Source organism: Mastomys coucha, unplaced genomic scaffold (assembly GCF_008632895.1).
Source record: "Mastomys coucha isolate ucsf_1 unplaced genomic scaffold, UCSF_Mcou_1 pScaffold5, whole genome shotgun sequence".
In the NCBI taxonomy this organism is placed as follows: Eukaryota; Metazoa; Chordata; class Mammalia; order Rodentia; family Muridae; genus Mastomys; species Mastomys coucha.
This window is the reverse complement of record NW_022196911.1, coordinates 23,723,209-23,746,984: the sequence shown is the minus strand read 5'-3', so window position 1 is coordinate 23,746,984 and position 23,776 is coordinate 23,723,209. Positions and strand designations below refer to the sequence as shown.

The following is a 23,776-nucleotide window of genomic DNA, read 5'->3' as shown; positions in this document are numbered from 1 at the left end:
AAAGAATTATTGATTTGTATGTGAGTACACTGTTGCTGTCTTCAGACACACCAGAAGAGGAATCGGCTTCTGTTACAGATGGTTGTGAGCCACCATGTGGTTCCTGGGAATTGAACTCAGGACTTCTGGCAGAGCAGTCAGTGCTCTTACCCGCTGAGGCCACCTCTCCAGCCCTGGGCTCCTACTCTTAGATCTCTGCTCCAAGATGCTCTGGAACAAGGAGAGCAGGTTGCCAAGACCTGAGTCTCCAGAGTCTTAGAAGCTGAGCCATGTAGCAGGGCATGGTAGTGCACACCTGTAATCCTAGCACCCAGGAGGCTGAAGCAGGAGGATTACAAGTCTGAAGCTAGCCTAGGTTACATGGCAGTGCCAAAAGCTGTCCTGTCCTGTGCTGGGCGTGGGCGAGGGATTGAACTGTGTGTCAGCCCTTCCTAGCTCTTCCTCAGAGGCCTTTGGAGCTGGAGGATACCTGGTTGGCTCAGATCAGTAGACACAGGGAGGTAGTCTAAATGACAGCTGAGACTTGCTTTAGACCATAGTGGAAGCAGACAGAATCAGAGAATGTTTGAAAGTTCCCTGAGACAGGTGCATGTGCAGTTGCAGAGTGTAGACACCTGGTGCTGTTGTGTGGTCTGGCCTTTGTCTGCCTGTGGAACCACTGATGTCTACTCAGGAACTGACAGCATTTGTTCTTTGCAGGATGAAACGGGTGCCTATTTAATCGACAGAGATCCCACCTACTTTGGACCTGTACTGAACTACTTGAGACATGGAAAGCTGGTTATTAACAAAGACCTTGCAGAGGAAGGTAAGTTGTCCATTTTCCACAGGTACAGGAGCTCTGCATTGGTACCTGGAAGCCTGCTGGTTGGTTACTTGAAGATGCCTCAGCAAGAGACTATATTGCTGAAGGAGCCAAGATGTGCACCAAATGGCCAAAGTTTGTGGTGTGGCGGTTTCAGGTGTCTTGGATGCAGTGTGGGTGGTTCTCCTAGATCTCACAGCTGCCTCGGTTTCTGCAGTGTGAGGCTGTGTCTCATGGATACCCTTTCAGCAAGTCTGGGAAGTGGGGTATTGAGCCCCTGCCGGCTCTCTTTCCAGATCAACTCAGGGATCCTGGGCGTTTTATGTAGTCTCCTCACTGGCCACCATTCTTTCTTGTCTGGCCACAGAGCACAGGACACAGTACTAGGCTAACTTGTCTTGATTCAGAAAATCTAGAACCATTTTAAGAAGGCCTTAGCAAGTTCTGGCACCTTTCCTGTATCAATTGGTCTGGGTGGAATTGTGGCACTTCTCTTAACTCCTACCACATCTCTTCTTTCTTTAGGGTCTCATTGGGTACTGTGTGGATTGTTATATGGAGACCTTGCTCTGCTCTGGGGTTGTTGCCTGGTAGCCTTTCCCTCGTCATACCCTGACTCTACCTTCCTACCTCTCTCATGTTACCATGCCCTGGGTTACTCTGAGTGGACCTGGTCCAGCGCAGCTTTTCTTTAGGAGTGAGAAAGCTAAAGAAATGCAGAAGGCTGTACAGATGAGGAAACCCTAAAGCAGAGCTCTTGCAATCTACTTTTAAGTTTCTGAGAAGTTTGAGTCCTACATGTGGGACATTAGATAGCAGGTTGTGGGAAAGGCCTACAGCTAGGAGTGACTCTGGGTATGGCAGTGAGGTGTCTGTGAGTGGGACGCATGCCAGAGTCTATGGCTTCCATACTATTCTGGCATCTTCAGGTTCTCAACAGGAAGAGCCAGTAGCACAAATAGGCACCTTCCAGGCTGCAGAGAAAATATGTCAGTTATTTCCCAGTATCTGTGGGCTGAGACCCAGTGTCCTGCCTCCATGTGTCACCTATAGTGACAGTGCCATAAGTTTGTCTAATCAGCTGACTGGCGGTTTCAGTCCTGTGCTGAGTGCTGAGAACTGAAAGGTCTGTGAGGGTGTTAGGATAAGCCTGACACAAGAACCTCAGGCTAAGGGTAGGGTGTGGGATGAGCTACTTATTTGCTTTGGTCTGATCTAATAGAAAACATTTTTTTTTTTAATCTCTATTTCAGGAGTGTTGGAGGAAGCAGAATTTTACAATATCACCTCACTAATAAAACTTGTAAAGGACAAAATTAGAGAACGAGACAGCAAAACATCCCAGGTGAGATGGGTGACTAATTTGCCAGTAGCTTCTGGGCTTGCTGTATAAGCAGGTGTGGCTTCTCTGTGTGTGGCTTTGGACCAGAACTGTCCTGTCCCCATCCTGGTGCCACAGGCCTTGCTGTCTTCCTCCTCATCTGCCATGAAGGGGCCACATCCCTTCGCCTGGTGCCTTACCAGGGAGTCTGCTGTAGTCAGTGGACATAGGCAGTTCTGTGGAAGTTGTGTGATGAGTGCACGGAGGAGAGGGAGGCCTGGTGGGGAGAACGAAGATGCTGGAAAGCAGAGGCTCTGATGGGAGAATATCAAGACCTGATCTGCAAGTGCAAAGGCCTGTGGCCAGCACTGCAGAGAGGAGAGCAGCGGTGACCTGGAAGGTAAGTGGCACAGATACTGGGCATCTGTGCAGTCACTGGGAGGAGTTGGGCTTCAGGGGCCTCTGCTGCCCAGCATGTGTGTGTATGTTGTGAGTGCTGTGTGAGCACACCCTGTGCCCCACCTCTGAGGAAGGTCTCAGCATTGGTAGCTCTGCACTTGAGAGTGGTTATGCCCTCTCACCCAGCTCACAAAGTGAATGCTGGCAACACCCAGGCTTGGTCCACTTAAAGCCCTTTCATTGTCTCCCGGGCTCTTTCCCACTGCACACCTTTAGGCCGTGCCTCTCTGGCTCACTGATTGCTGGGAATGGAGCATATGCATGTGTGGCTAAGCTTTGCCTTAGTAGCAGGGAGGAGGCTCCTCCTCCTCAGGGCCTTAGAAAGCTCCTAAGATTCCTGTTCCCCTCAGTTGGCCTCTTCTTTCCCCTCTAGCCCAGTCCCACTCAGAACCATGTGATCTGACTACTTCAGTCTCACTCTCCATCGTGGAGGTGAAAGCCTCCCAGCAGGCCAGGCCTCACAGAAAGGTGACAACCATTGCCACTCAGTGCACTTGGGTGATCGCCTGTTACCTATGTGCCACTAACATGAATCATCACCTGAGCAACAGCCGCCGCAACCCTCACTTGTGCTGTACATATTGGTGGCCCTGGAAGAGCAAACTTGTCTCTTGGCTGTCTCCCATCCCACGTCCAAGACCACAGTCTACCCGGAACTACCCAGGAAATCCCTGTTGGGCAGGGAAGATTGAGCAAAAGATTGTGTAGCCCTGCATGGAACATACAAAGGTTTTCTGTGTGCTCATATCTAGCCACAGGTGCTCTGAGGATTTCAGGAACATGACTCATTTTATTTTGGAATTTAGAAGTAGAAATATTTCTGAAGGGGAACAAGAAAGCTGCAGTAGCAGCTGTTGAGGCTGTAGGTTGACTGTGTGGATGTGTTCAGGGTGCTTTGAACACTGACTTGTGACAGTCTAAGGCTAGGGTTGCTTGAGGCATGATGGAGCCTGACCTCATGGTACATTTGTCCTCCTAGATGCCAGTGAAGCATGTATACCGTGTGCTGCAGTGCCAGGAGGAGGAGCTTACACAGATGGTGTCCACCATGTCAGATGGCTGGAAGTTTGAGCAGGTAATGAATGGGGGCTCATCCATCAGGTCCCAGGGACCATTACCCATATTCTCTCCGACTCTGTGGTGGTTTCCTAATGCTAGCTCTTCCACTGAGGATGCTGTGTGTCATGTCCAGCACTGTGTTCAGAGCTGAACTACGTGCTTCCTGCCCACACACATATCAGGTGCTGCCAGGTCTCTGTCTTCCTGGGGACCTGGCGGGTCTTATGGGCTGAGTATATATGTGTCTTGTGCCTAGACACTATCAGAATCACATCAGAGTCTTGGGCAGGAGCCTATCCATCATGTCCCTGGCATGTAGCCCAAGAAAGGCTGTGCTCTGGAAAGCAGCTGTCACCCTTTCTAGATCTGTGAACTAGGTCGCCTCATTTGGAGCCAAGTGCCATTTGCTCTGTTGTCTTGTGACTTCTGGCAGGAAGAGAGTCTCTTCCCATACCAACTTCAAGACTTTGTCCTTAGTTGTCCTAGAAGATCCTAGACCCAGAGCACAGGCGCTCCTTATGCAGTCACCATGGTTGGACCTCTGTGCTATCAGTTCCTTCTGTTGAGACCCAGATAGGCTGAGTCATGCGGCTAGTAAGCTACACTCTGTTTCCTCAAGTGGGACTAGCGCTGAATTGACAAACTTTCAGAGAACCAGGATGAAACCCAATCCATCTGAGATGGCCACTGCAACCCAGGATCACCTAGGGGTCAGTGATTAGGTCAAAATAGAGCTGCCTGGTGAGGATACAGAGTCTCTGGGGGACAGGTTTATGTGTTCCCCTCAGTGGGACCTCCCACAACTCCCTGGTCCAGGCCAGTACCACTGCAGTCAGTCTCATGTGGTGGGCCACCCCTTCCATCTACTTGTCTGCATTGCTGAGAGGACTAGTAGCTTACCCGTGTGGTCGATTTCTCTTCTGTCTTCTGTTTCTGATGTACAGATGCAAGCAGAGACCACCGTGGCTGGTGGCCTTTGAGCCACCCCTGCTTCCTCACTGTGCCCTTGGCATCCGTGCTATGGCCTCGGTGGTTCCCCTGGAGTTCTTTTGTGTTTAAAAGAACAAAAGTGCTTGATGTCTGTGCTGAGGTTTGTCTTGGACTCATGACTGGAGAATGAGCATGGTCCTGGCCCCAGTACCATTCTTGGTGACCTGGAGGCTTATGAGGTGTGTTAGAACATGCGAGGCTATACGGAAGGGCAAGATATTACCGTCAGTGTCTGTCAGGGTCAGAGACTCAGTGCTTCAGGCTTTTAGTGCTGTCAGCCTCTGTTCCCAGCGCAGTCTGGGGTTCTCTGCCCCAGGTGGGCACTAGACTTTGTCTGCAGAGGTCCTACTTACCCCAGGAGTATTGCTGGCTGCCATCAGATACAAGCACAGCCAACAGTAGGTCCTCAAGTAGTGTTTGTGAATTCTAGCTTCAGCTCTCCCTCACCTACCTTAACCTGTGTACTGCTCCCCTCTTGCCCGCCCAGGGTAGCCTGTCATCATCCCTAGGGCCAAGCCAGGAGCATCAAGAGAAGCTCAGTCTCTACAGAGAGAGCCTGTCCCAGCATGTTGTGCAATTACGTGGGGGTGCAGCTGTGGGCTCCTACAGTACAGTGCACTGGGGCTTTGCTTCCCGTTAGTTCTATGGAAAAACCTTCTGGCTAAAACTAGCTCTCATTTCCCTGAGCTTCCACAATTTGTACCGTGTTCTTACTCCTGAGTATTCAGCCAGGGACACCTGAGCCACTGCACATTGTCACAGGCTGTATCTCCCTTCCAGCTGGTCAGCATTGGCTCCTCTTACAACTATGGAAACGAAGACCAGGCTGAGTTCCTCTGTGTGGTTTCTAAGGAGCTGCACAACACTCCATATGGCACAACCAGTGAGCCAAGTGAGAAAGCCAAGGTGAGTGCCATAGGACGGACACTCCTGGTCCTCGGGGCAGGCACCAGGGGCTAGCGTTTCTCTTCTTTATGCCTCACTGATTTTTGTTGTTCCCTTTAAACTCTTAGTTGTGAGGTCTCTTGGTGGCTAAAGATCTTCACATGAAGCCACCTGTTGTGTCAGGACAGAGATGCCTTCCTAGCACGTGTTTCCATAGCCACAGGACAGGATCACTCCTGGAACTGTCTAAGCCTGTTTCTCTGGAAACAGCCTCAGGTGTCAAGGGAAGTCTTGGGACATAAGTTGAGGGCAGCTCCTTAGAGCATAGCAGCTGTCTCTGCTGCACACCATTGGTCTTTCACATTTGCTTTAATGTGTAAAAGGGATTGTCCTTCAGTCCTGCCCTCCTCTAGGAGCAGCATTAGCCAAGGGTGAGGATGCAACCTGTCTCATTTACTTTTAGATTAGTCTCAAGTGACCAAATTCAGTGACCTTTCCCCTGAATGCTCTCTAGCTTGGGCTCGGGCCTACAGATGCACATGTCCCCGCAGTGTACATTGTTGGTCTGGACTGGATGATTCCTGGGCCTTGGGGTCATTTGGTGGTGGCTTGTAGAGCCTTGCAGTCAGCTCAGAGGGAGCTGGGAGTCTAAGGGCCTTGCTTAGGCTGAATCTAAGGTCACAGTGACCATGGTAAGACCCAGAGCATAGCTAGGGGGCTTTGGAAAAGAATAGGGCAGACATGGTGAGCTTTACCCAGAGACTTGATGGCAACTTGAACCTTAGTTAGTGGCCCTATAAATGGCTTCCATCTCCCTAGGACTTTCCATTTAGCCCTTCCTGATCTTCAGGGTGAGGACTTAAGAAGGGGGGGGGGGGCAGAGTTCCCCAGAGAATCTCCAAGAAACCACATTAGTTGGGTCTCAGCAGTGTTCTCACATTAGCCCACATTGTAATGTGACAGTTATCTTTGCTATTGGCTGATACAGTACACCTTCAGAACTTCCTGAGTTCCTGTCCTTAGCCTCTGTGTGACCATGAGAGGTGAAGAGGGTTGAGGAGGGGACAGCTGCTCCTCTACATGCTGCCCCAGCACAGCATGCCATAGATGTACAAGTTTTAGGCTTGGCATACCTACCTTCTAGAGCCTCTTATGTAACCGTAGAAGGGCGTTCCTGTCTGTGAGCAGTGCCAAGACTCTTTCATACATTTATTTTTAAAGCTTTTTTTCCCCTAAATTACAACTTTCATAATGAAACTCAGCAGAGCCCACCTTTCTCTATCAGAGCTCAAACTCCATGGCTTTACAGTTGCCAAGAGGACTCAGTCTGTGAGGAGGCTCTGGGCATGGCCCCAAGTCTCTTTCCCTATTTCTCACTTCAAAAATTATGGCTCTGAAGTAGAGCACTAGTAGTTTCCAAATGTGCTTAACAGCAGTAGGTTCCAGGGCCCCAAGCTATGAGGAACCCTAGAGCCAGATGGAGAGGAGAGGAGCTTGGGAGCACGTGGACACTTGGCTATCCTTCCAAGAACATTGGGTCCCTTTGAGGCATGGGTCCTCTATGGTCAACAGCTACCATGTTCACACTGAGCCCTGTCCACAGATGTCCCCTGAGCATGTACTGCCACAGTCTTTTCTGTTTCAAGTGGGAATGGTAGGAGTAAGGGCTGTTAGGACCGTGAGACTATAGCTTATGTGAGGAGTCAAGCCAATTGTGAGTATGAGGGGAAAGGTCAGGTGAGTACCTTGCCTCTAGTGCCAGCCATAAGTGCGGAGCCTGCCTTAGCCCTGGGACCTGTGATCTAGCCGACTCAGAATGCAGCAAGAGCCCTTAGGCTTAGAGCCTCCTCCTTTTGTCTCAGAAGTACAGCTGCTAGAGGAGTTTCCTGAGACCAAGAGCCAGGAGCTCTCTGTGTGGTCAGGTTCAGTCCTTCCCTTGTGTGGCACAGAGTGCCTCCCCTATGACGGGACCTCTCTGGGTCCTTGGGCCCAGTGTGATTCTGGAACCCCCTCATATAGGCATGATGTATTGATGGGCTGATTAATGATTAACATCTGCCCTCCTGGCTAGTCCACGTCAGCCCTTTTGACCAAAGTCCCACCTCTATCAAGCAGTAGGCTTTTTTGATGGAGCCAGATCCACAACAAAGGCCCCCTCAGGCAGGGCTCATTCAGCTCAGCTCAGCCAAACCTAGGAATCACCAAGGTTTTCCCCTGGGTGATATACTGGTTAGTCCTCCTGCAGGCCTGCCCTGCTCAGGCTGGCTGACAGCTGCCTTCTTCCTGACCTCCTGCTGTTCACACCAGAGTGGCCGAGAGGAGGCGAGGCACCAAGGGGTGACTCAGATTAAGCATAAATGTCCTGGTGAGCTCTGCAGCCCTTTAAATAGGCCCAGCACCATAGTCTTCCTTCCCCATCACCCCTGGTGACTTTTGCCTCCACTCCTCCTCCCTGCTTCTGTACACAATGTAGTTGACAGAAACTTTGATAGTTGTACCTGTGTATGTGCAGTAGGTCCTTCCCTGTAGGAGGGACAAGGGTAGAGTCATTGGTGAAATGCTGGTGTTGCTGGGTGCTGCTCTGTCATAGTATCCCTCCAGGGATGCCATGGGCATGCAAGATGGGGGCTTTGGGTCATGTGAGGCTGAGGGTGTGAACACAGGAGTGTCCTGGGGCTGAGGGTGTGAACACAGGAGTGTCCTGGGGCTGAGGGTGTGAACACAGGAGTGTCCTGGGGCTGAGGGTGTGAACACAGGTGTGTCCTGGGGCTGAACTGTATGAGTGCTAACTCAGTTCCCCCTGCAGCCTCTGGATAGCCTTTTTGTCAGTCACAAGATCATAGGCTCACCTAATTTGCTGAGCCTTGGCACAACAAACGTCAAAACCCATGGGGTTGTGTTCTCATCTCAGGGACTCAGGTTTGTACCCATCTCCACTAGGATTAGACAGGCCCTCACCCCGCACATCCTCCTCCACCTAGGCCCTCTCAGCCTGTTCTTACAGTCTACAGATCTATGCTAGAAACTGAGTGACTTGTTACCTCAATAGGGCTCTACCTGTTGGTTTCTGTGTAGGGACCCTTGCCAGTGGGTAAGTGGGAGTAAGACTAGCCGTAGGAACATGAGCATTGACAGTGGAGCTGCAGGCTGGGAGCACTCGTGCTGCCCTCAGCAGCTCAGTGCCCAGGGAGTGTGGGGAGACACCTGGCCATCCAGGCATCTGTCATCTGGCACGGTGTCAGCAAGGAAGCGAGTATCCAGGGAGGAGTGGTCTCAGATTCCAGCCCTGAAACTTTATATCTTCTTCCATTTGGGGTTGTACCCTTGTTTTTGAAACATTGTTTCACTATGTGTAGCTCTGGCTGACCTGAAACTTGCTATGAAGACAAGGCTGGTCTTGACTGAGATCTGCCTGCCTCTGCCCCTGCCTCTCTGCCTTCGCCTCTGCCTCGTGAGTGCTGGGATTAAATGCATGTGCCATCATACCCGCCTTCTGGAGTTCTACTTCTAAGTCTTTGTGTAAGTGTATATATAGCAGCTGCAGTCTTTGTCTCTTGACACTCAGTGTATTTACAATATAGCCCTTTAAGAGACTTCACCATGAAGCATCATAGGGATACACACCTGTAATCCCAATACTTAGGAGGCTAAGATAAGAGAACTCTGAGTACAAGAACAGCCTAAGCTACCTAGTGAATCCCTTTCTCAAAACAAAAAACAAGACAGGACCAGTGGACTGGCTCAGTGGGTAGTCACTTGCCTTGCAGGCCTGGTGGCCTAGCTGTGACTTCCCAGAGCCCATGTAAGGGTGGAACCAGTTCCTGAATGTTGTTATCTGACTCCACACACTGCGACATGTGTATACAGATTATATTAATAATTATAACAATAATAACAAAATAATAATAATAAGTTAAGAGGGCAAGGTATGAGACACACTTTTAATCCTAGTAATTGGAGGCAGAGGCAAGTAAATCTATGTAAGTTTCAGGCCAGCCAGGGCTTCACAGTGAGACCCTATCTATAAATAAATACATTTAAAAGATAAAAGGAAACATGGAATTTAAGAGATAGGGTCTGGCTTTGCTGCCTAGGCGGGTTGGTCCCATACCCCTAAAGGCAGCAATCTTCCTGTGTTAGCCTCCTCAGTAGCTGGCTCTGGGTGTGTCTCATCATACCTGACCAAAAGGGTGTAAGCCAGACTGAGGTCAACTTTCTGTCCCCTTTTCTCTTTTCAGTGTTTAAAATCAGGTACATGGCTTATGTTTCAGCACCTCAGTTCTAGCATTCCTTTGGAGGGGTTCTGCAGCCACCTGAGTAGAAGACTCTCAACTGTGACCTGCCTTGAGTGTGAGCTGTGACAGACCCAACCTAAAGCATGGTGGGACTGACAGATGCTCAGGGGAGCCATACCTGCCATCAGGTTGTCTGGAGAAGAAGGTCGCCGGGAGGTGCCCAGGCTTTGGAGACTTTCAAAGTACCTGGAGAGGGCAGGCGTCTTTCCGAGCCCCAGACTTCCTGAGAGTCTCTACAGAACATGCTTTGGTCACTCTAGCTCTGAGGTTCTGGGCTTGTGGGAAGGATATAGTGGTGGCCACAAGGCAGACCTGGAGCAGCCCCCAGCTCCCAGAGATCATGAATGAAGCTTTCTGCCTCCCTATGGAGACAGAAAGACAGGAGCATGCAGGGTGCAGTCTGCGCTGTCCAAGGCAGACTGTGCTGCAGAGCCCCAGCCTGTGTGTCGGGCTGCTGTCACAGGCAGGATTTGTACTTCTGCTCCCTTTACCTCTTCTGCCAGGGTACACCCGCGCCAGGGTTGGTGGTAGTCGAGATCTTGGCTGTTCAGTAAGAGGGTGACACCTAGAGTCACCTCTGTGTGTCCTGAAGAATTGAGAAATTACTCATCTTGTGGAGCTTGCCATTGTCTGACTAGGGAACACCACTGTCTCATAGACCTGGGAAGTTCCTTGAGGTGCTAGAGTGGAAATTTCACCTTCCACAGCTCTTAGTAGGACTGTCCTGGGGCAGGCATGGTTTTTAGGGTGCTGGTGGGTGCAGGGGCAGCTTGAGAGAACCCTGGCACAAGATCTCCCAGAGCCAGATCTCCCTACTGCCCCAGAAAAGTAAGTTTGCTCATAGTTCTGACAGCTGCTATAGAGTGGCTACCTGTGAGGTTTCCCCAGCTCTGAGGCTTTCTGCCTGGAGTCATATCCTATGTCAGCCCTAGCATGTTTTAAAAAGACCTCCAGGGACTTCATCCAAATGGGTCGATGTACAGCTGACCGCAGTATAGTAGTTAAGGAGGCCAGGACAGTTTTCCATCCAGAGGGGGAGCAAAGGATGAGGAGGCAGCTGTGCCACAGGTTAGCAAACAGAGGGCATCCACGGCGTGGCCTTGCTTGAGAAGGTTTTCTGAGCTCAGCAGAGGGCTGGGGCCAGTGAAAGGGGGCAGACCTACTTCTTATTAACGGAGAGGATGTTGGTGTTATGTGGTGGATGTGAGGGGACCTGGACGCTCATGTCAGTGCTGAGGTCCTGGCCTACAGTTGACGGTTCCCTCTGATCTCTAAGCCAAGCAAGCCTGGGCTCTGCTTTCTGAATAGGGCACTTGGTCAAAGCCTGCATGCTCACTCTACATTTGATATTTTTCAGATTTTGCAAGAACGGGGCTCAAGGATGTGAGGAGTGCTGACAGCTGAAGAAATGATTTTCTTTTCCCCAAGATAAAGTGAACCGCCATGTGCAGAAAGCATGGCTGTGAGAAGAAACCTGCTTTTGATCATTTCTCTAGAGATCTGGGTGTGGGTCCTTTTTTGCCTCAGATGTGGGTGGCGAGAGACAGCCCAGCTGTCAGGCCGGTCGTCCCCACCGGGAGCAGCTAGGGCTGGGTCGGCAGTCTCTGTGGTCTCACTGTTCTTTCTGAGTGCTACGTGGGACTGAGGCAGGATGCTGCTGACCAGCCCGTGCATTCCTGAAGATGATTTGAAGGACAGGGTCCTTGGTGCTACACACAGTCTGCAACAAGCAGCCTGGGCCTTGCCAGGAGGGAAGGCAGTAGCCGCAACTCCTGTCCAGCGCACTGTGGCTTTGGGGCTGGGTGCCTGCTCATCACTGGCTGAGCACCAGGTCACATCCTTGAGGCAGGGAGGCTGCTCTGCCTCCAGGCATGGTTGGTTGATTTCTCGACCTAGGCTGAGGCTCCTGACAAAGGCAGCCTCCACATTATCACTACTTCTGGGCACCTCCCCTGGACTGTACTCCTTCAGAGCCAGGCTCTTGTTCTGGCCTGTCAGCTTAGCCCAGGATCATCAAGGCTTCTTAATTTATATTTTCCAGGCAAGAGGACTTTGTATCCCTTTTTTAAAGTGTGGATAGACCACCCGGTGTTTATACTCTTTAGAAATGCCTAAAAGTGTTGCTACATTTTGGATTGATCTGTTAAATCATTTATGGGAGATAGAGGTTTTTCCTCATATGTCTCACCTGTGGGCTCATGGGGGAGCTGGCGCCTACCAGTGCCTTTGTTGTGCCTGGGATGGAGGCTGGGACGGGAGGCCTGTCCACCTGGCTTCTGGAACTGACACTCCAGGTCATGTTGAACATTCAGGATGTTTACAGTGCAAACATGTCTCCTTCTCACTGGCTCTCATTTCCTTGTATAACTATGCAGTTCTTCTCTCGTATTTCTGGAGTGTTTGGGACTTTGCACAACCTGCATGGGCTCTGTTCATTTGATACGACATTGGAGCTGCTAAGGTTCCTGCAGAGGCTGCGCCTGCTGGCTTGAAACAGACCTCAGCTGGTTAGGGGATTGTAGCAGGCCACAGACTTGGCCCAAGCAAGCGAGCAAGCAAGCAAGCTCTGTGCTTCTTGACACCTGGCTTCCCAAGGGAGCTGTACAAACTGACCGCTATGGCTGCCCCTGTGCAGGCCAGGGCCTCTAACACTGCTTGTTTCAAATGCTTCCGGAAACTTCTTGCCTAGACCCTCTTCCTTCTCCTCTGCCAGTAACTGATTAATCAAGTTCTCCGGCATCTAGGACTGACCTCTTCCTTTCCTAAGGTCTGTTGTATGTTGTTAAATGTTTGGCTTAATGATTCATAAAAACCTGACTGTGGGGTTGGTTGAGTCTCAGCAGCCCCGTCCCCTCCAGCATTCTGGGGGCAGTAGCTCTGCTGTTGGCCATGGGAATATTCTGGGGCGTTGCTGGACACTTAGCATTGTTTGATTTAAGACTTTGACAGTAGATAGGCTTGTGGGTTTTTTTGTTTCTGTTTTTTTTAATTTAATGATATTAAAACTTAATTCACTAAAATTCTAAGGGGATATTTATACTTTTATACTTTTTTAGGTATCCGTATTTTATCAGCTTACCGTTTAATGCCTAGGTTTCCCCTGGAAATAGTAAATAAAATTGTGTATTTATGAATGTGTTCAGCAATTGTTAATGTCTTGAAGTGTGTGGAGAAATGTTCTCAATCCAGAAGTGCACCCTGGTAGACCAGGACCATATGCTCCTGCTTCTAGAGCAAAGCCTCTTCCAGGTTCCCTGAGGACTTGCTTCCCACAGTCAACAGGGATGTCTCTGCTGTGCGGCCTCTGAGCCTTTTATACCCCGTGCCCTTGTGCAGTCAACCCAGCCAGGTTGGTGACCCGCTGGCCCAAGCTGAGATATGGGTGGGGCTCCTGTACAGTGCTCAGTTATCTGGGCTGGGCCGTGAGGTACCCTGTGAGTGCCTGAAAACAAGTAGGGTTGAGGGTCTAGAGATTCTGCTCTGAGAGGTCTCTAATGCTGACCTGCATCCTAGCCCAGAACGTGGCAGGTCTTAGCAGAAGGCTAGCACAGAGGCAGGCAGTCTGTTGTCACCCTCAGACAGCCTCCCAGCCATGAGGGTGTCTGGAGAGGGACTAAGGGCACGGCTTGGGCAGTTCTGCTGATTCTGGGAAGCCAGAGGTGGGGAGAGGAGAGGCAGTGTGTACAGCATCCCCAAGTAGGTCCACAGCTACTAGACTGTGTGCAGAGCCTGTGCCTGGGCATCTACCAAGGTGCTTATGAACAGGACTACACCTCTGGTTGGATGGTACCCATGGGCCCCAAGGAACAAAGAGCCAAGGCCCATATGCTGCTTTCCAATTAGGCTGGCCTCGAGCACATAGAAATCTGCCTGCCTCTGCTTCCTGGCTAAAGGTGTGGGCTGCCACACCTGACAGTTACCTATTGGGTAAATTACAGAGCCTGCTCCTCCTGAGGCAAGGCAGGCTTGCCTGAGTGAGCCTGTAGGTGAATGTGCATATGAATATGCATGTGTAGCTGGGTGTGAGAGGTGTGTGGTTTGTGACATCTAGTCCTTTCCACTCCCCTACTGTGCTACTAGAAAGTGAGAAGTGTGAGGTTAAGGGATGGGCCAGTAGCAAAGGAGCCTCAGGAGTCAAGGGAAGAACATAAAGTGTATGCTGCCCCTGGAGGGGACTCCTGGACTGTTACAAGAATGCACAAGTCCTTTGTGTGATGGTGTTAGAGAGGTTGGGTGGGATTGGGGGCTGTGCCTCCGCCCATCTTCAACATGGTTCCTACTGAAGCCCTTGGCGTTTTATGACCTGACTCCCACCTGTTTCTCTCACTGTCTACAGTGCAGAAATGGGACAACCATCGGTACTCAAGGTGGTGAGAGAGCCGTGCAGGTAACAACAGGGCAGCTGGGTCAGGAGCATCCTAGCTTGGGTATGCCTTCAAGGGTCCCATCTCACTAGGGACCAAGCCCTCTAAATCTTCCCAGTGCACAGCTTGTTGCCTCTAAAGCCCTGCAAAGATCCCCACGTGGCCCAGGGAGCTCTTCTTTCTTTCTTTCTTTCTTTTTTTTTTTTTTTTTTGTAAAGGTGAACATATATAAAAGCTGCTGGCATGTAAGACGGGGGCACGGTATTTACAAATGAACAGTGAGTGGGGCTCCACCTGCTGGACTGGGCAGCCCTAGAGGATCCTGAACAGCAGTGCTCCCAGGGCCAGCACCACCGCATGGGCAGCCAGGCCAGGGGCGGAGTTCCCCGCCAGGCGCTGCTGACCTTGGAGGTCTCTTTGCTGCTGCTGGCTGCCAGCCCTCCCCTGAAACTGCAGTTCTGGGATGATTTGGTGGATCCATTTGTGATGAGAAGTCACACGGATGTAGACACCTGGGCGATTCCGGCGAGCACAGCCCTCTCCCCAGCTGATGACCCCAGCCTGCACCCACGACTGGTCCACAAGGCACACCAGTGGGCCTCCAGAATCACCCTGTGGGGAAGCAGAGGTACATCAGAACTCACCCTGGCCTCACAAAGGCCCAGGGTGCTCTCATCCTCACCGCAAAGCTCCTTCCCAGGAACCTCCCCACTGGGCCTCTCATGGACAAGCCTGCACATTGCTGCTGTCCCAGGTTGCCTAAATGCAGCTTTGGGGCCCCCATTTCAGATTCAAGACTTGCTTATCATGCCAGCTAATGGAACCACAGTCTACCCTCAACCTGGGCTGAGCTCCCTCTAGGACACTGGTTCCCAACCCTGCTAATGTGGGACATCCTTTAGTACAGTTCCTTCTGTTGTGGAGGACCCCCCCCAGCCATAAAATTATTTTCATTGCTACTAATTTTGCCACCTATGAGTTTTAAACATCTGATATGTAAGGTATCTCATATGTGACCCCCTGTGAGGGAATCGTTCAACCCCCAAAGTTGTCAGGAGCCACACCTTTGCCGTGCACCCTACCTTGCAGGCATCCTTCTTGCCCTCTGCAAAGCCCGCACAGAGCATGTCATCCTTGATGGTTTTCAGCTGAAAGTCAGACTCAACATCTTTGCTGTATAGCAGGTTGCACTTGGGCGTGTCAATGATGGGCACAGCAAGTTTCTGCAGGATCCGTGGGTTGGGTAGTCGGTCTGGGAAGGGAAAGACAAGCCTGCGGCTCAGGGGACAATCTATCAGGATCCTAAGGCTCTAGGTTCGCAAGAAACACAGCTCACTCTGCCCCTCCCTGGCTGTCCTCAGAACTTAATGGGACTGGGTTTCTTCCCTCAGTAGTACCAGGCCTGCTTGTCTCCCTCTCCTGTCTCCCATATGCACAGCAGTTCCTCCTACAGCACCTGCTCCATTCATACCTGCCCCACCCATGTGAATAGAGATCATGTATACTAGTATCATCAGGAAAGCTGTCCTGCCTTCTTAAGCCATATCTCCCTTCCTCCCCTAGCTCAGTCCCCATCACCTTGTTCACTGGGGCTGCCCCAGCCAGTGACCCAGCAGTTCATGCCCGACTCAAAGACGACTGAGGGATCAGGCAGGCACACAGGAAGGATGTAATTGGTGAAGTTCACAGGCACCTGCAGCTCCACCAGAGCCACATCCGCACTGGAGGCCATGCCTTGGTATTGAGGATTGCTTTTCACCCGCTTCACGGGGACATACAAGGCGTGTGGTCCTGGTTGCTGCAACTTCAGTGCCCCCAGGAGGACCTGGTATATGGATATGTCCGAAGTACTAATGGAAAGAGCAGAGCTGGTGTAGGTGCCTGCCTTCCTCCATGAGGAAGAGGACCCACAGTGGGTAGGTTGTTCTGGTCCATTGCAGCATCTGACACATTTCTTTGCACTTGGAGCAGTGCCATCTCCCTGATAAAGGCTGTAGAAACTGAAAATCACCCATCTTTCCCTGGCTACCAGGTGACCATGGGTAAGTGACCTAACAAGTTCCCTGTGACTCAGTTTCCTCATTTGTAAGATGGGGACACTAAGGATCCTACCTGAAAAGCCTGCTGTAATACACACAAACCTATGAGGTACAGTGAGCCCAAGGCCTGCCTCTGAGCCCCAGGTAGGCCACCTCTGAGCTTTTTGAAATAATTGCAGGGGCTGACAAGATGGCTCAGCAGGTACAGGTGCTTTCTGTGCAAGCCTAAATGCCCAAGTTTTATCACACACATACACACACACACACACACATACACACACACACACACACACACACACAGAGAGAGAGAGAGAGAGAGAGAGAGAGAGAGAGAGAGAGAGAGAGAGAGAGAGATGACAGGAGACAACTCTGAAATGTTGTCTTCTGATCTCCACAAGCACACTGGACACGTGCCCCTCCCTCCAAACACACAATAATAAATAAAACAAAGGGGAAAGAAGAATTTCAGATCCATGAGGAAAGAGGTGTAATATTTGGATACCTTGAAAATCTGAGGCCAGGTGCCTCATGTGGATGTGTGGGATGGGAAACTGTTCTCTGAGGTGACCTTAAATGGGGCCAGGAAGAGGGTCATTCTATTCCAAATCTTAGGCTTATCTGATACCCTCAAACCAAAGAGAGCTCTGGATTAGTATGTGTATGTGGGGAGGAAGGGGGCTGGGGAGGGGTGCCTGTCAGAGCAGCTGATGGAGCAGGAGCTGAGGCAGTAGTTGTAGCTTCCAGGTGTAGGGTTGGACCCAAAGGAAATTTTTTAATTATTTTATTTATATGTATGTATGTTTTGTCTGCACATGTGTCCATGCACCATGTTTAGGTTTGGAGCCAGAAGAGGGTATTCATCTCCTGGAAATTGAGGTACAGAAAGTTGTAAGCCACCATGTAGATGTGGAGAGTTGAACATTGGTCCTCTACGAGAACAGCCAGTACGCTGGGCTATCTGTCCCAGTCCCTAAAGGAACACTTTGGAAGACAGTGGGTGTTATAGGACAAGGAGTGGGGTTGGGACTGGGTGTGCTGATGGTGGTGCTGTCCGTGGTGCTGAACAGTTGTGCACAGGCTCAGTCTTGTCCCAACCACTGGTGAGAAGCTGGAAGGCCAGGGCCACTTACTTGGAGAAGCAGTGTGCAGCAGTGAGGACCCATGTCGGTGCGATGAGACTGCCCCCACAGAAGTGGATTCCATTGCGCTGGATGCTGACCTGCCAGGGCCACTCACCTTCTAAGGCATCCTCCCCGCCTACCATCCGGTTGAACATCTTTGGACGCCCACAGGCTGGAAGTGCGTGAAGTCACTCTCTTGGGGGAGGGGGCTGGTTCTACAGCTCCAGCTACCCCAGATCCCACCTGCCACCTCTCCCTTTCTGTCACTTTTCTGCCCTTTCTTGCCCCTGAGCCACTCAGGACATTGGCAGATCAGAGGCCCAAGTGTCAGAGGCTTTTGTTACAGGCTAATCCTTTCTAGTCCTGCCTTCCCATGAACCTCAGACCTCTCACTTATAACAAGGTGACAAGACCCAATCCAGGATCAGGAAGGTTGATGTGACATGGAAATTTCATACCCAGAGCTGGACACAGGTCCACTGAAGGATGGCTATATATCATGTCTTCCATAGGGTTTGTGAGCCAAAGGATAGTCATGGCACAGCACCGAAGGTGTCACCTATTCAGGACCTTGGCCCTGGTGTCTCTACTATGTACTGTTTAACTGATCATATGAGAGCTCTTTTCTTCCACTGCCTTCTGCACTCTAGTTCTGCTTGGCCACTCTGACTGACTTTCCTGCTGCCTCATGCATCTCTCTTATTCTTGTCCCCCCTTCCTCTCTCCCCCTCCTCTCCCCCCTCCTCTGTGTAAATGTCTAGCTACTCCTGTGCCTCAGTTGATCTCACTTACCTCTCAGAGCCCTGGCCCCTTCAGTCCCTGCAAAAAAGAACAGGGGGTCATCAGCCATCTTTACCAAGCCAAGGTTTGTCCCTTGCTCCTGCCTTGTCAGAGGTTCCCTGTCCATTGATGACAAGGAAAGACAACCAGGGAAGCTAGCACTGTGGCCATGTGGGTTGATCTCCTTCTTGGGGCAGGTTGACACTCTTCTTGTCCACATAGGGGGGTCTCTTCTTCCACCTTGTACCCCTGTTTTTGTCTTGAAGTGTGGAGGTGCAGATAGTGCATGGGCCTCAAACTCTAGAGCCGCTGAGTCTGTCTTCCTCTCTTCACTCTCTGAAGGCTCAGCTCTGAACAAGAGGAAACCCTGGAGGCTGCCTCCACAGATTGTCCATCAGAGCTCCTCTCCATCTTTCAGAATGATCAAGTCTTCTTCAACTTCTCTCCAAGTCCAACTGAGGTCCAGGCACCCATGGTTACTCTCTGCTCTCAAGGGAGTAGAGTTGGCTTAGCAATGGCTAAAGGTCAATTTCCCAGGACTATAGAGGACTGTACCTCCTGAGGACTGAGCCCTCTTGCCAACTATAACTATATTGACCATCTCCGCTGGACTACCATCAAGGTGAGGGCACAAGTAGGAAAGAGGATAGGGTAGCTCTAAGGGTACCTGGAGTGGTGTCCATTTTCTAGGGTTCATCACCCTTCACCAGACCTCCATAAGCTCCATTCCAGACTCAGATTCAAGCCCAGGCACCCCCAAGACCTTTATCTGTACTCTCCTAGCTACTGATCCCTTGGGCAGGTCTGTGGGAGCTGGATGGGCTTTCATCATGGTCAGGTCTCTCCTCCTGCCTGGTCACATTTTCTCTAAGCCCCACCACTTGAGTCCAGAAGGAGGGATAAAGAGAAAACCATTCAGGAATACCGAGGTTCAAAAGGGACAGCAAATGGACATGCTGAGCCACACATGACCTGTGGTGCCTAGAGCTATTAAAGATGTCACAGGATTCCTCTAGTCCTGTGTAGCTCCCAGTCATGCCATTTGCAATGCTACAGGGAACCAAAATTCAGACTGTGGGCTTGGTGATGGGGTAGGGTTCGGTTGCAGACAAGCTGTGGTGGTCAGCTTGCTATAAAGTAGAGTCACCTGGGTCCAGAGTCTCAATATAGGATCATCTTCAGTGGGTTGGCTGTGGGTATACCTATGGGGTGGCAGGCCAGTTATCTTAAGTTAATTGATGAAGGAAGACCCAACGCACTGTGGATGGCACCATTCCCTAGGCACAGGGAGTGGGTTGGTCCTGAACTGAGCTAAACATAAGCGAGTGACTATATATACATTCATTTCTTCATATTCTTGACTCTGGATGTGACCAGCTGTTTCAGGTTCCTGTTGCCCTGAAAGGATGGATTGTCACCTGGAATAGTGAGCTAAAATAAAGTCCTTTTCCCCCCAGGTTACTTTTTGTCATGGCATTTTATCACAGTGCCAGAAGCCCAGAACATAGAGGAACAAGAGGTAGCTGAGGGCAGGACCAGCTGTTTCTCAAAGCAGGATATCAAGCAGATAGGGCCCATGTGATGATGGTCTTGGAGACAGGGATAGTGCTCTAGACTCCTGGCTTGTGTTGCTTGCGAGCTCTTGCTCACATGGTGCCCTTTACAGTGCAATCATAGTACATAGTGGGTCATAGCTGTTACCCGGTGCTCCCCACTCAAGAGGCTGAGGCAAGAGGATTGCCTGGAGTTTAAGGCCAAACTGAGCTACACAATGAGTGCCTGGCCAGTGGAAGCAATGTTGTAAGACCCTGTCTCAGGATAAATGAAGTGGCTCAATGGTTGAGAGCATTGTCAGAGGACCTGGGTTCAGGTCCTAGCACCCATGTGGTGACTCACAGCCATCTGTAACTCCAGTTCCAGCAGATCTCATACCCTCTTATGGCCTTCATAGGCACTACATGCACACAGTGCACATGCATTCATGCAGATAAAGCATTTATACAAGTAAAAAATATACATAAATAAATAAAGAGCTAGAGAGATGGCTTATTGGTTAAGAGCATTTCCTGCTTTTACAGAGGATCTTAGTTCCTAGTTCAGTTACCAGCACCCAGGGGATCTAGCAACCTCTCTGATCTCACAGGTAAACTACCTTCACTTAAACACACAGACACATAGACACACAAGAGAGAGAGAGACAGAGACAGAGACAGAGAGATACATATAAATAAAAATAAAATCTTTAAGTAATATAAAATAAAATGCAAATGTGACCAAAGAGAGTCCCCATCTTGTTAGAACTCAGTTGGAACTGAACTCCAGGCCCCAAGAGCCAGCTTGCAATGTTGCCTAGTTGCACTCTGACCTCAGAGGCACAGATCTACTTCAAGCCTCCTCCTCCTCCTCCTCCTCCTCTTCCTCCTCCTCCTCCTTTTCCTCCTCCTCCTCCTCCTCCTCTTCCTTCTCCTCCTCTTCCTTCTCATCTTTCCTCCTCCTCCTCCTTCTCCTCCCTCTTGGAAATTGCAAGAGCCTCCTGTGCATTCTCCTTCCAGTCAGTCTCCTGTCACCCATTGTCTCTGCTGCAGCTTAGTCCTTCAGGCTGCAGCTCCAGTCTCTCCAAGTCCTAAGGGTTTATGCCACCCTGGACCCTGACAGGAGTAGCTAAGGTCTGAGAAAAGGCAAGATCAGCTAGAGGACTCCTGGGGTGCTGGTCACCCTGGGCTGAAGTGAGCATGTCACCCAGGGGTCCAGCCTCAGGTTACAGCAGTTTGTGAGCCAAGGGCAGGCTGCTGTTTCTGCTTAGGCAGTGACCTGGATTGATCCACCCACAGGAGCCAGCACAGTGTCACACCCAAAGGAAATGGGCTTTCAATGCCATCATTCTTGCTGCTAGAGCCCATGGACAAAAATATTTCTTGACATTGGGGGCAGTGGGGGCGTCCCCACTGAGATGCCCACTAACGTCTTCCTCACCTGAGCTCCGGCTAAGACATGCTGTGGGATAACTTGGCCTGGCCCAGAGAGGTGAAGTAAGGACACGGAAGCATGCTGGCTGCTGAGCTGGCCCATCTGGCCCAGGAATGTGGGAGAGTTTCCCTGGTAGAGAGCCCATCCCACAGGAAACCTGGTAGGCAGAGCACCTGGCTAGAACTTGCTGACCCCTGCTCACAATGGATAGGGGCTGCTTCTCCCTCTGAAGGCAGGAGCTAGTAGGACCCTCTGCAGCCTGCAGCTCTTGCCCCCAGCTCTCTTGAGCCTCAGCAGATTCTGAAGGCTCTTGGGCTCAGAGGGCAAGCACAATTCACATGAGCCCAGGGACTTGGACGTCTGCAGGCCTGGGTTCAAATCCTATCGGTGTGGAGGCTCTAACATCTGTAGATTGGGAAGAGAGGCCTCTAGGGAAGCCCCAAGCTTTTACACACTGTGAGAGCCTGGGAAGACGGAGGTGTGGCTCTAGCCAAGCCCCTGCTTTGGGGGTCCTCTCGAGGCCATGACCACATACTCTGCCCAATCTTCCCACAGTGCCCCTCCCCCAGTTAGGTCCCTGAGGTGGAATATCTGGGAACTGAGCATATTCTCTGGAAACCCCATCTCCTAGAAGAGAAGGTTTCTTTCAGATTCGGGCAGGCCCAAGGATTGGGGGGCTCTGATGGAAGTCAGAGCAGAACAGAAAGGCCCTTCCAGAGAGAGATGGCAGCAGGACTGTCTCCCCCGCCTGCCCCCTGCAACTCACCAGGTCGCAGCAGCAGCAGCAGCAGCAGCAGCGGCAGCGGCAGCAGGGCTGCGGTGCGGGCCTGCCTCATGTTCTCTGGCTTGGTAGATGTTTAAGCCTGGGTCAGAGGTGGCAGAAGCTCTCCCTACTGCTACAGAGGTTCAGCCTCCATGAAGTAAGGTTTTATGTTGGAGATGAGTGTCAGCTCGGCTATGCCACCCAACCTGTCAACCCTGCTTGCCCAGCTCCTCTTTGGAAGGAAGGAGGTGCCCAGAACACCAAGTCTATGACCCGGCCCTGAACTTCAGGGGCTAGACCCCTTCCTTTGTACACTTCAGGGTTCTGGTAGCAAGAGGTTGTTCCTCTATACAAGCTGACCACTGTCTTCCTCAACTGACCATAGACCCCACCTAAGTTGGCAGAGTCTACTCCATCCCAGAGGCCTTCCATTTCACTTATCCATTCATTCATTTGTTCATTTGTCAGTTCATTCATTCATCAAATACTTATTGAGCACCTACTTTTTAATCTGACACCTGTGGCCCAAGGTTGATTTATACCCTGATAGAGGAGTAGATATTGAAGAACTAAGGTCAAGGTGCTGTGCAACCAAGAAAGAGGGACTTTGGCTGGTCCTGTGGGCCCTGCCGATGTTCCTGGACCACACACACACACACACACACACACACACACACACACACACACACTCACATCTGCAGATTGGCTCAGGGAATCGGAACCCTTGCCCCACCCCTGCCAGTCTGGAGCTGCACCTTGTTCTGGGAAGACGGCATAGTGACCGACAAGGTGGCTGTCAGGTTCCTGCCCTGGGTGCGCCCATCAGGCTCCCAACATGAGGCCACGGCGGAAGTGTCCCTGGAAGGAAGTTATTTGGGGCAGGAGACTGACATCAGACAGAGATGGACAGAAGTTCCGTAGACCACTCCCTCCAAGTAGAGGAGTCAGGATGTAGGACCATATCCTGAACATCTCACAGCAGATCCTGCTGGCCAGGGAGCGGTGCTGGACAGAAGGCCTAGCCCTGCCTCAGTTTCCCTGTTGGAGCAGAGGGTGCAGAGTCACACCCTGTTGGTGTAAGCCAGGGAAGGTCAATTGCCCAACAGGGTAGCGCAGGGTCACATGAAGTGCAATGACCTTGGTCTCCCGGGCTTGCTGTGCAGAGTGCGGCTCTGGTGGCCGTCGCAACTCCTGTGTGGTCTCTGTCTGCTGTGCCGGTACCTGCACCTGGAAGAGTCTCTGCTCTTCCAGGTCTCAGAATGCCTGGAGGTGGGAGCATCGGTATCCAGGACTTCCCCAGCAGTTGCCACCTTCTCTGAACTTCTACACATCTAGGTCCCTGCATTTCTGGGTGGGTGCTCAGGCATGGGGCTCCTCTGATGCTAGAAGACAAAGCTGTGGGAAGAGAGCAAACTCTGGACTCATACACCCCTTCCTTCCTTCCTTCTTTGTTTTTATTTCATTTGTTTTGTTTTTGAGACAGGTTGGGCTAGAATTGACTCTGTAGACTAGGCTAGCTTTGAACTCAGGGAGATCCACCTGCCTCTGCCTCCCAAGTGCTAGGATTAAAGGCAAATGTCGCTGTCCAACATGTTCATGAAGCTGGATGAGAGGTGCATAGGTACCCAATAGTTTTAGAAAAAAGACACAGGAGTGAGGGGTCACCCTACAGCCTGGACGTGGTGGGGAGACACTTCCATTTGAGGGAAAAGGTCGTCTTATAAACTGTGTAAAGTGTTTCAAAGCAACCGGATGACCGCACATCAGACAGACATCCAGTTATCCATTAGCCCTACCTTTGAGGCACTTTCTGACCCTTTGAAGCCAAGGACTTTCTGGTGGAGCCCTTTCTAGTTCTTCCTTTCCCTCCTCTCTCTTCTAACAGTGAGTACTTTGCATATAGCTCTGCCTCGAAGTCAGGTGAGCAA

General features: G+C 51.0%; 2 protein-coding genes across 2 annotated transcripts in view; one reads left to right on the top strand and one right to left on the bottom strand.

Annotated features, from left to right (window-relative positions):
- Positions 1-12,954, top strand: part of Kctd5 (potassium channel tetramerization domain containing 5) — a 25,477-nt gene extending 12,523 nt beyond the window's left edge. Inside the window, exons 2-6 of the mRNA XM_031353222.1 lie at positions 700-808; positions 2,059-2,150; positions 3,565-3,660; positions 5,415-5,540; positions 11,172-12,954. Coding sequence (XP_031209082.1) covers positions 700-808; positions 2,059-2,150; positions 3,565-3,660; positions 5,415-5,540; positions 11,172-11,201 — 453 coding nt within the window. The 3' untranslated portion in view covers positions 11,202-12,954. The remainder of the gene's footprint in view (positions 1-699; positions 809-2,058; positions 2,151-3,564; positions 3,661-5,414; positions 5,541-11,171) is intronic.
- A 1,442-nt stretch (positions 12,955-14,396) lies between these two features.
- On the bottom strand, positions 14,397-21,990 carry LOC116078192 (serine protease 27). Its single transcript, XM_031353221.1, has 6 exons — positions 21,852-21,990; positions 18,131-18,157; positions 17,348-17,510; positions 15,757-16,028; positions 15,261-15,430; positions 14,397-14,790 (listed from the first exon to the last, which is right to left on the bottom strand). The coding sequence occupies exons 1-6, from the start codon at positions 21,919-21,921 to the stop codon at positions 14,491-14,493; spliced, it is 1,002 nt and encodes a 333-aa protein (XP_031209081.1). The 5' UTR covers positions 21,922-21,990; the 3' UTR covers positions 14,397-14,490.
- Positions 21,991-23,776: the final 1,786 nt, after the last annotated feature.

Bases quoted from the DNA above. Each gene is read 5' to 3' on its own strand.
- LOC116078192 (XM_031353221.1), bottom strand. From the start codon at position 21,921: ATGAGGCAGGCCCGCACCGCAGCCCTGCTGCCGCTGCCGCTGCTGCTG. The intron at 15,431-15,756 runs GTGATGGGGACT...TTCCCTTCCCAG, and splicing joins GGGCAGCCCCAGTGAACAAG to ACCGACTACCCAACCCACGG. The intron at 14,791-15,260 runs GTAGGGTGCACG...GCTTCCCCACAG, and splicing joins GCAAGAAGGATGCCTGCAAG to GGTGATTCTGGAGGCCCACT.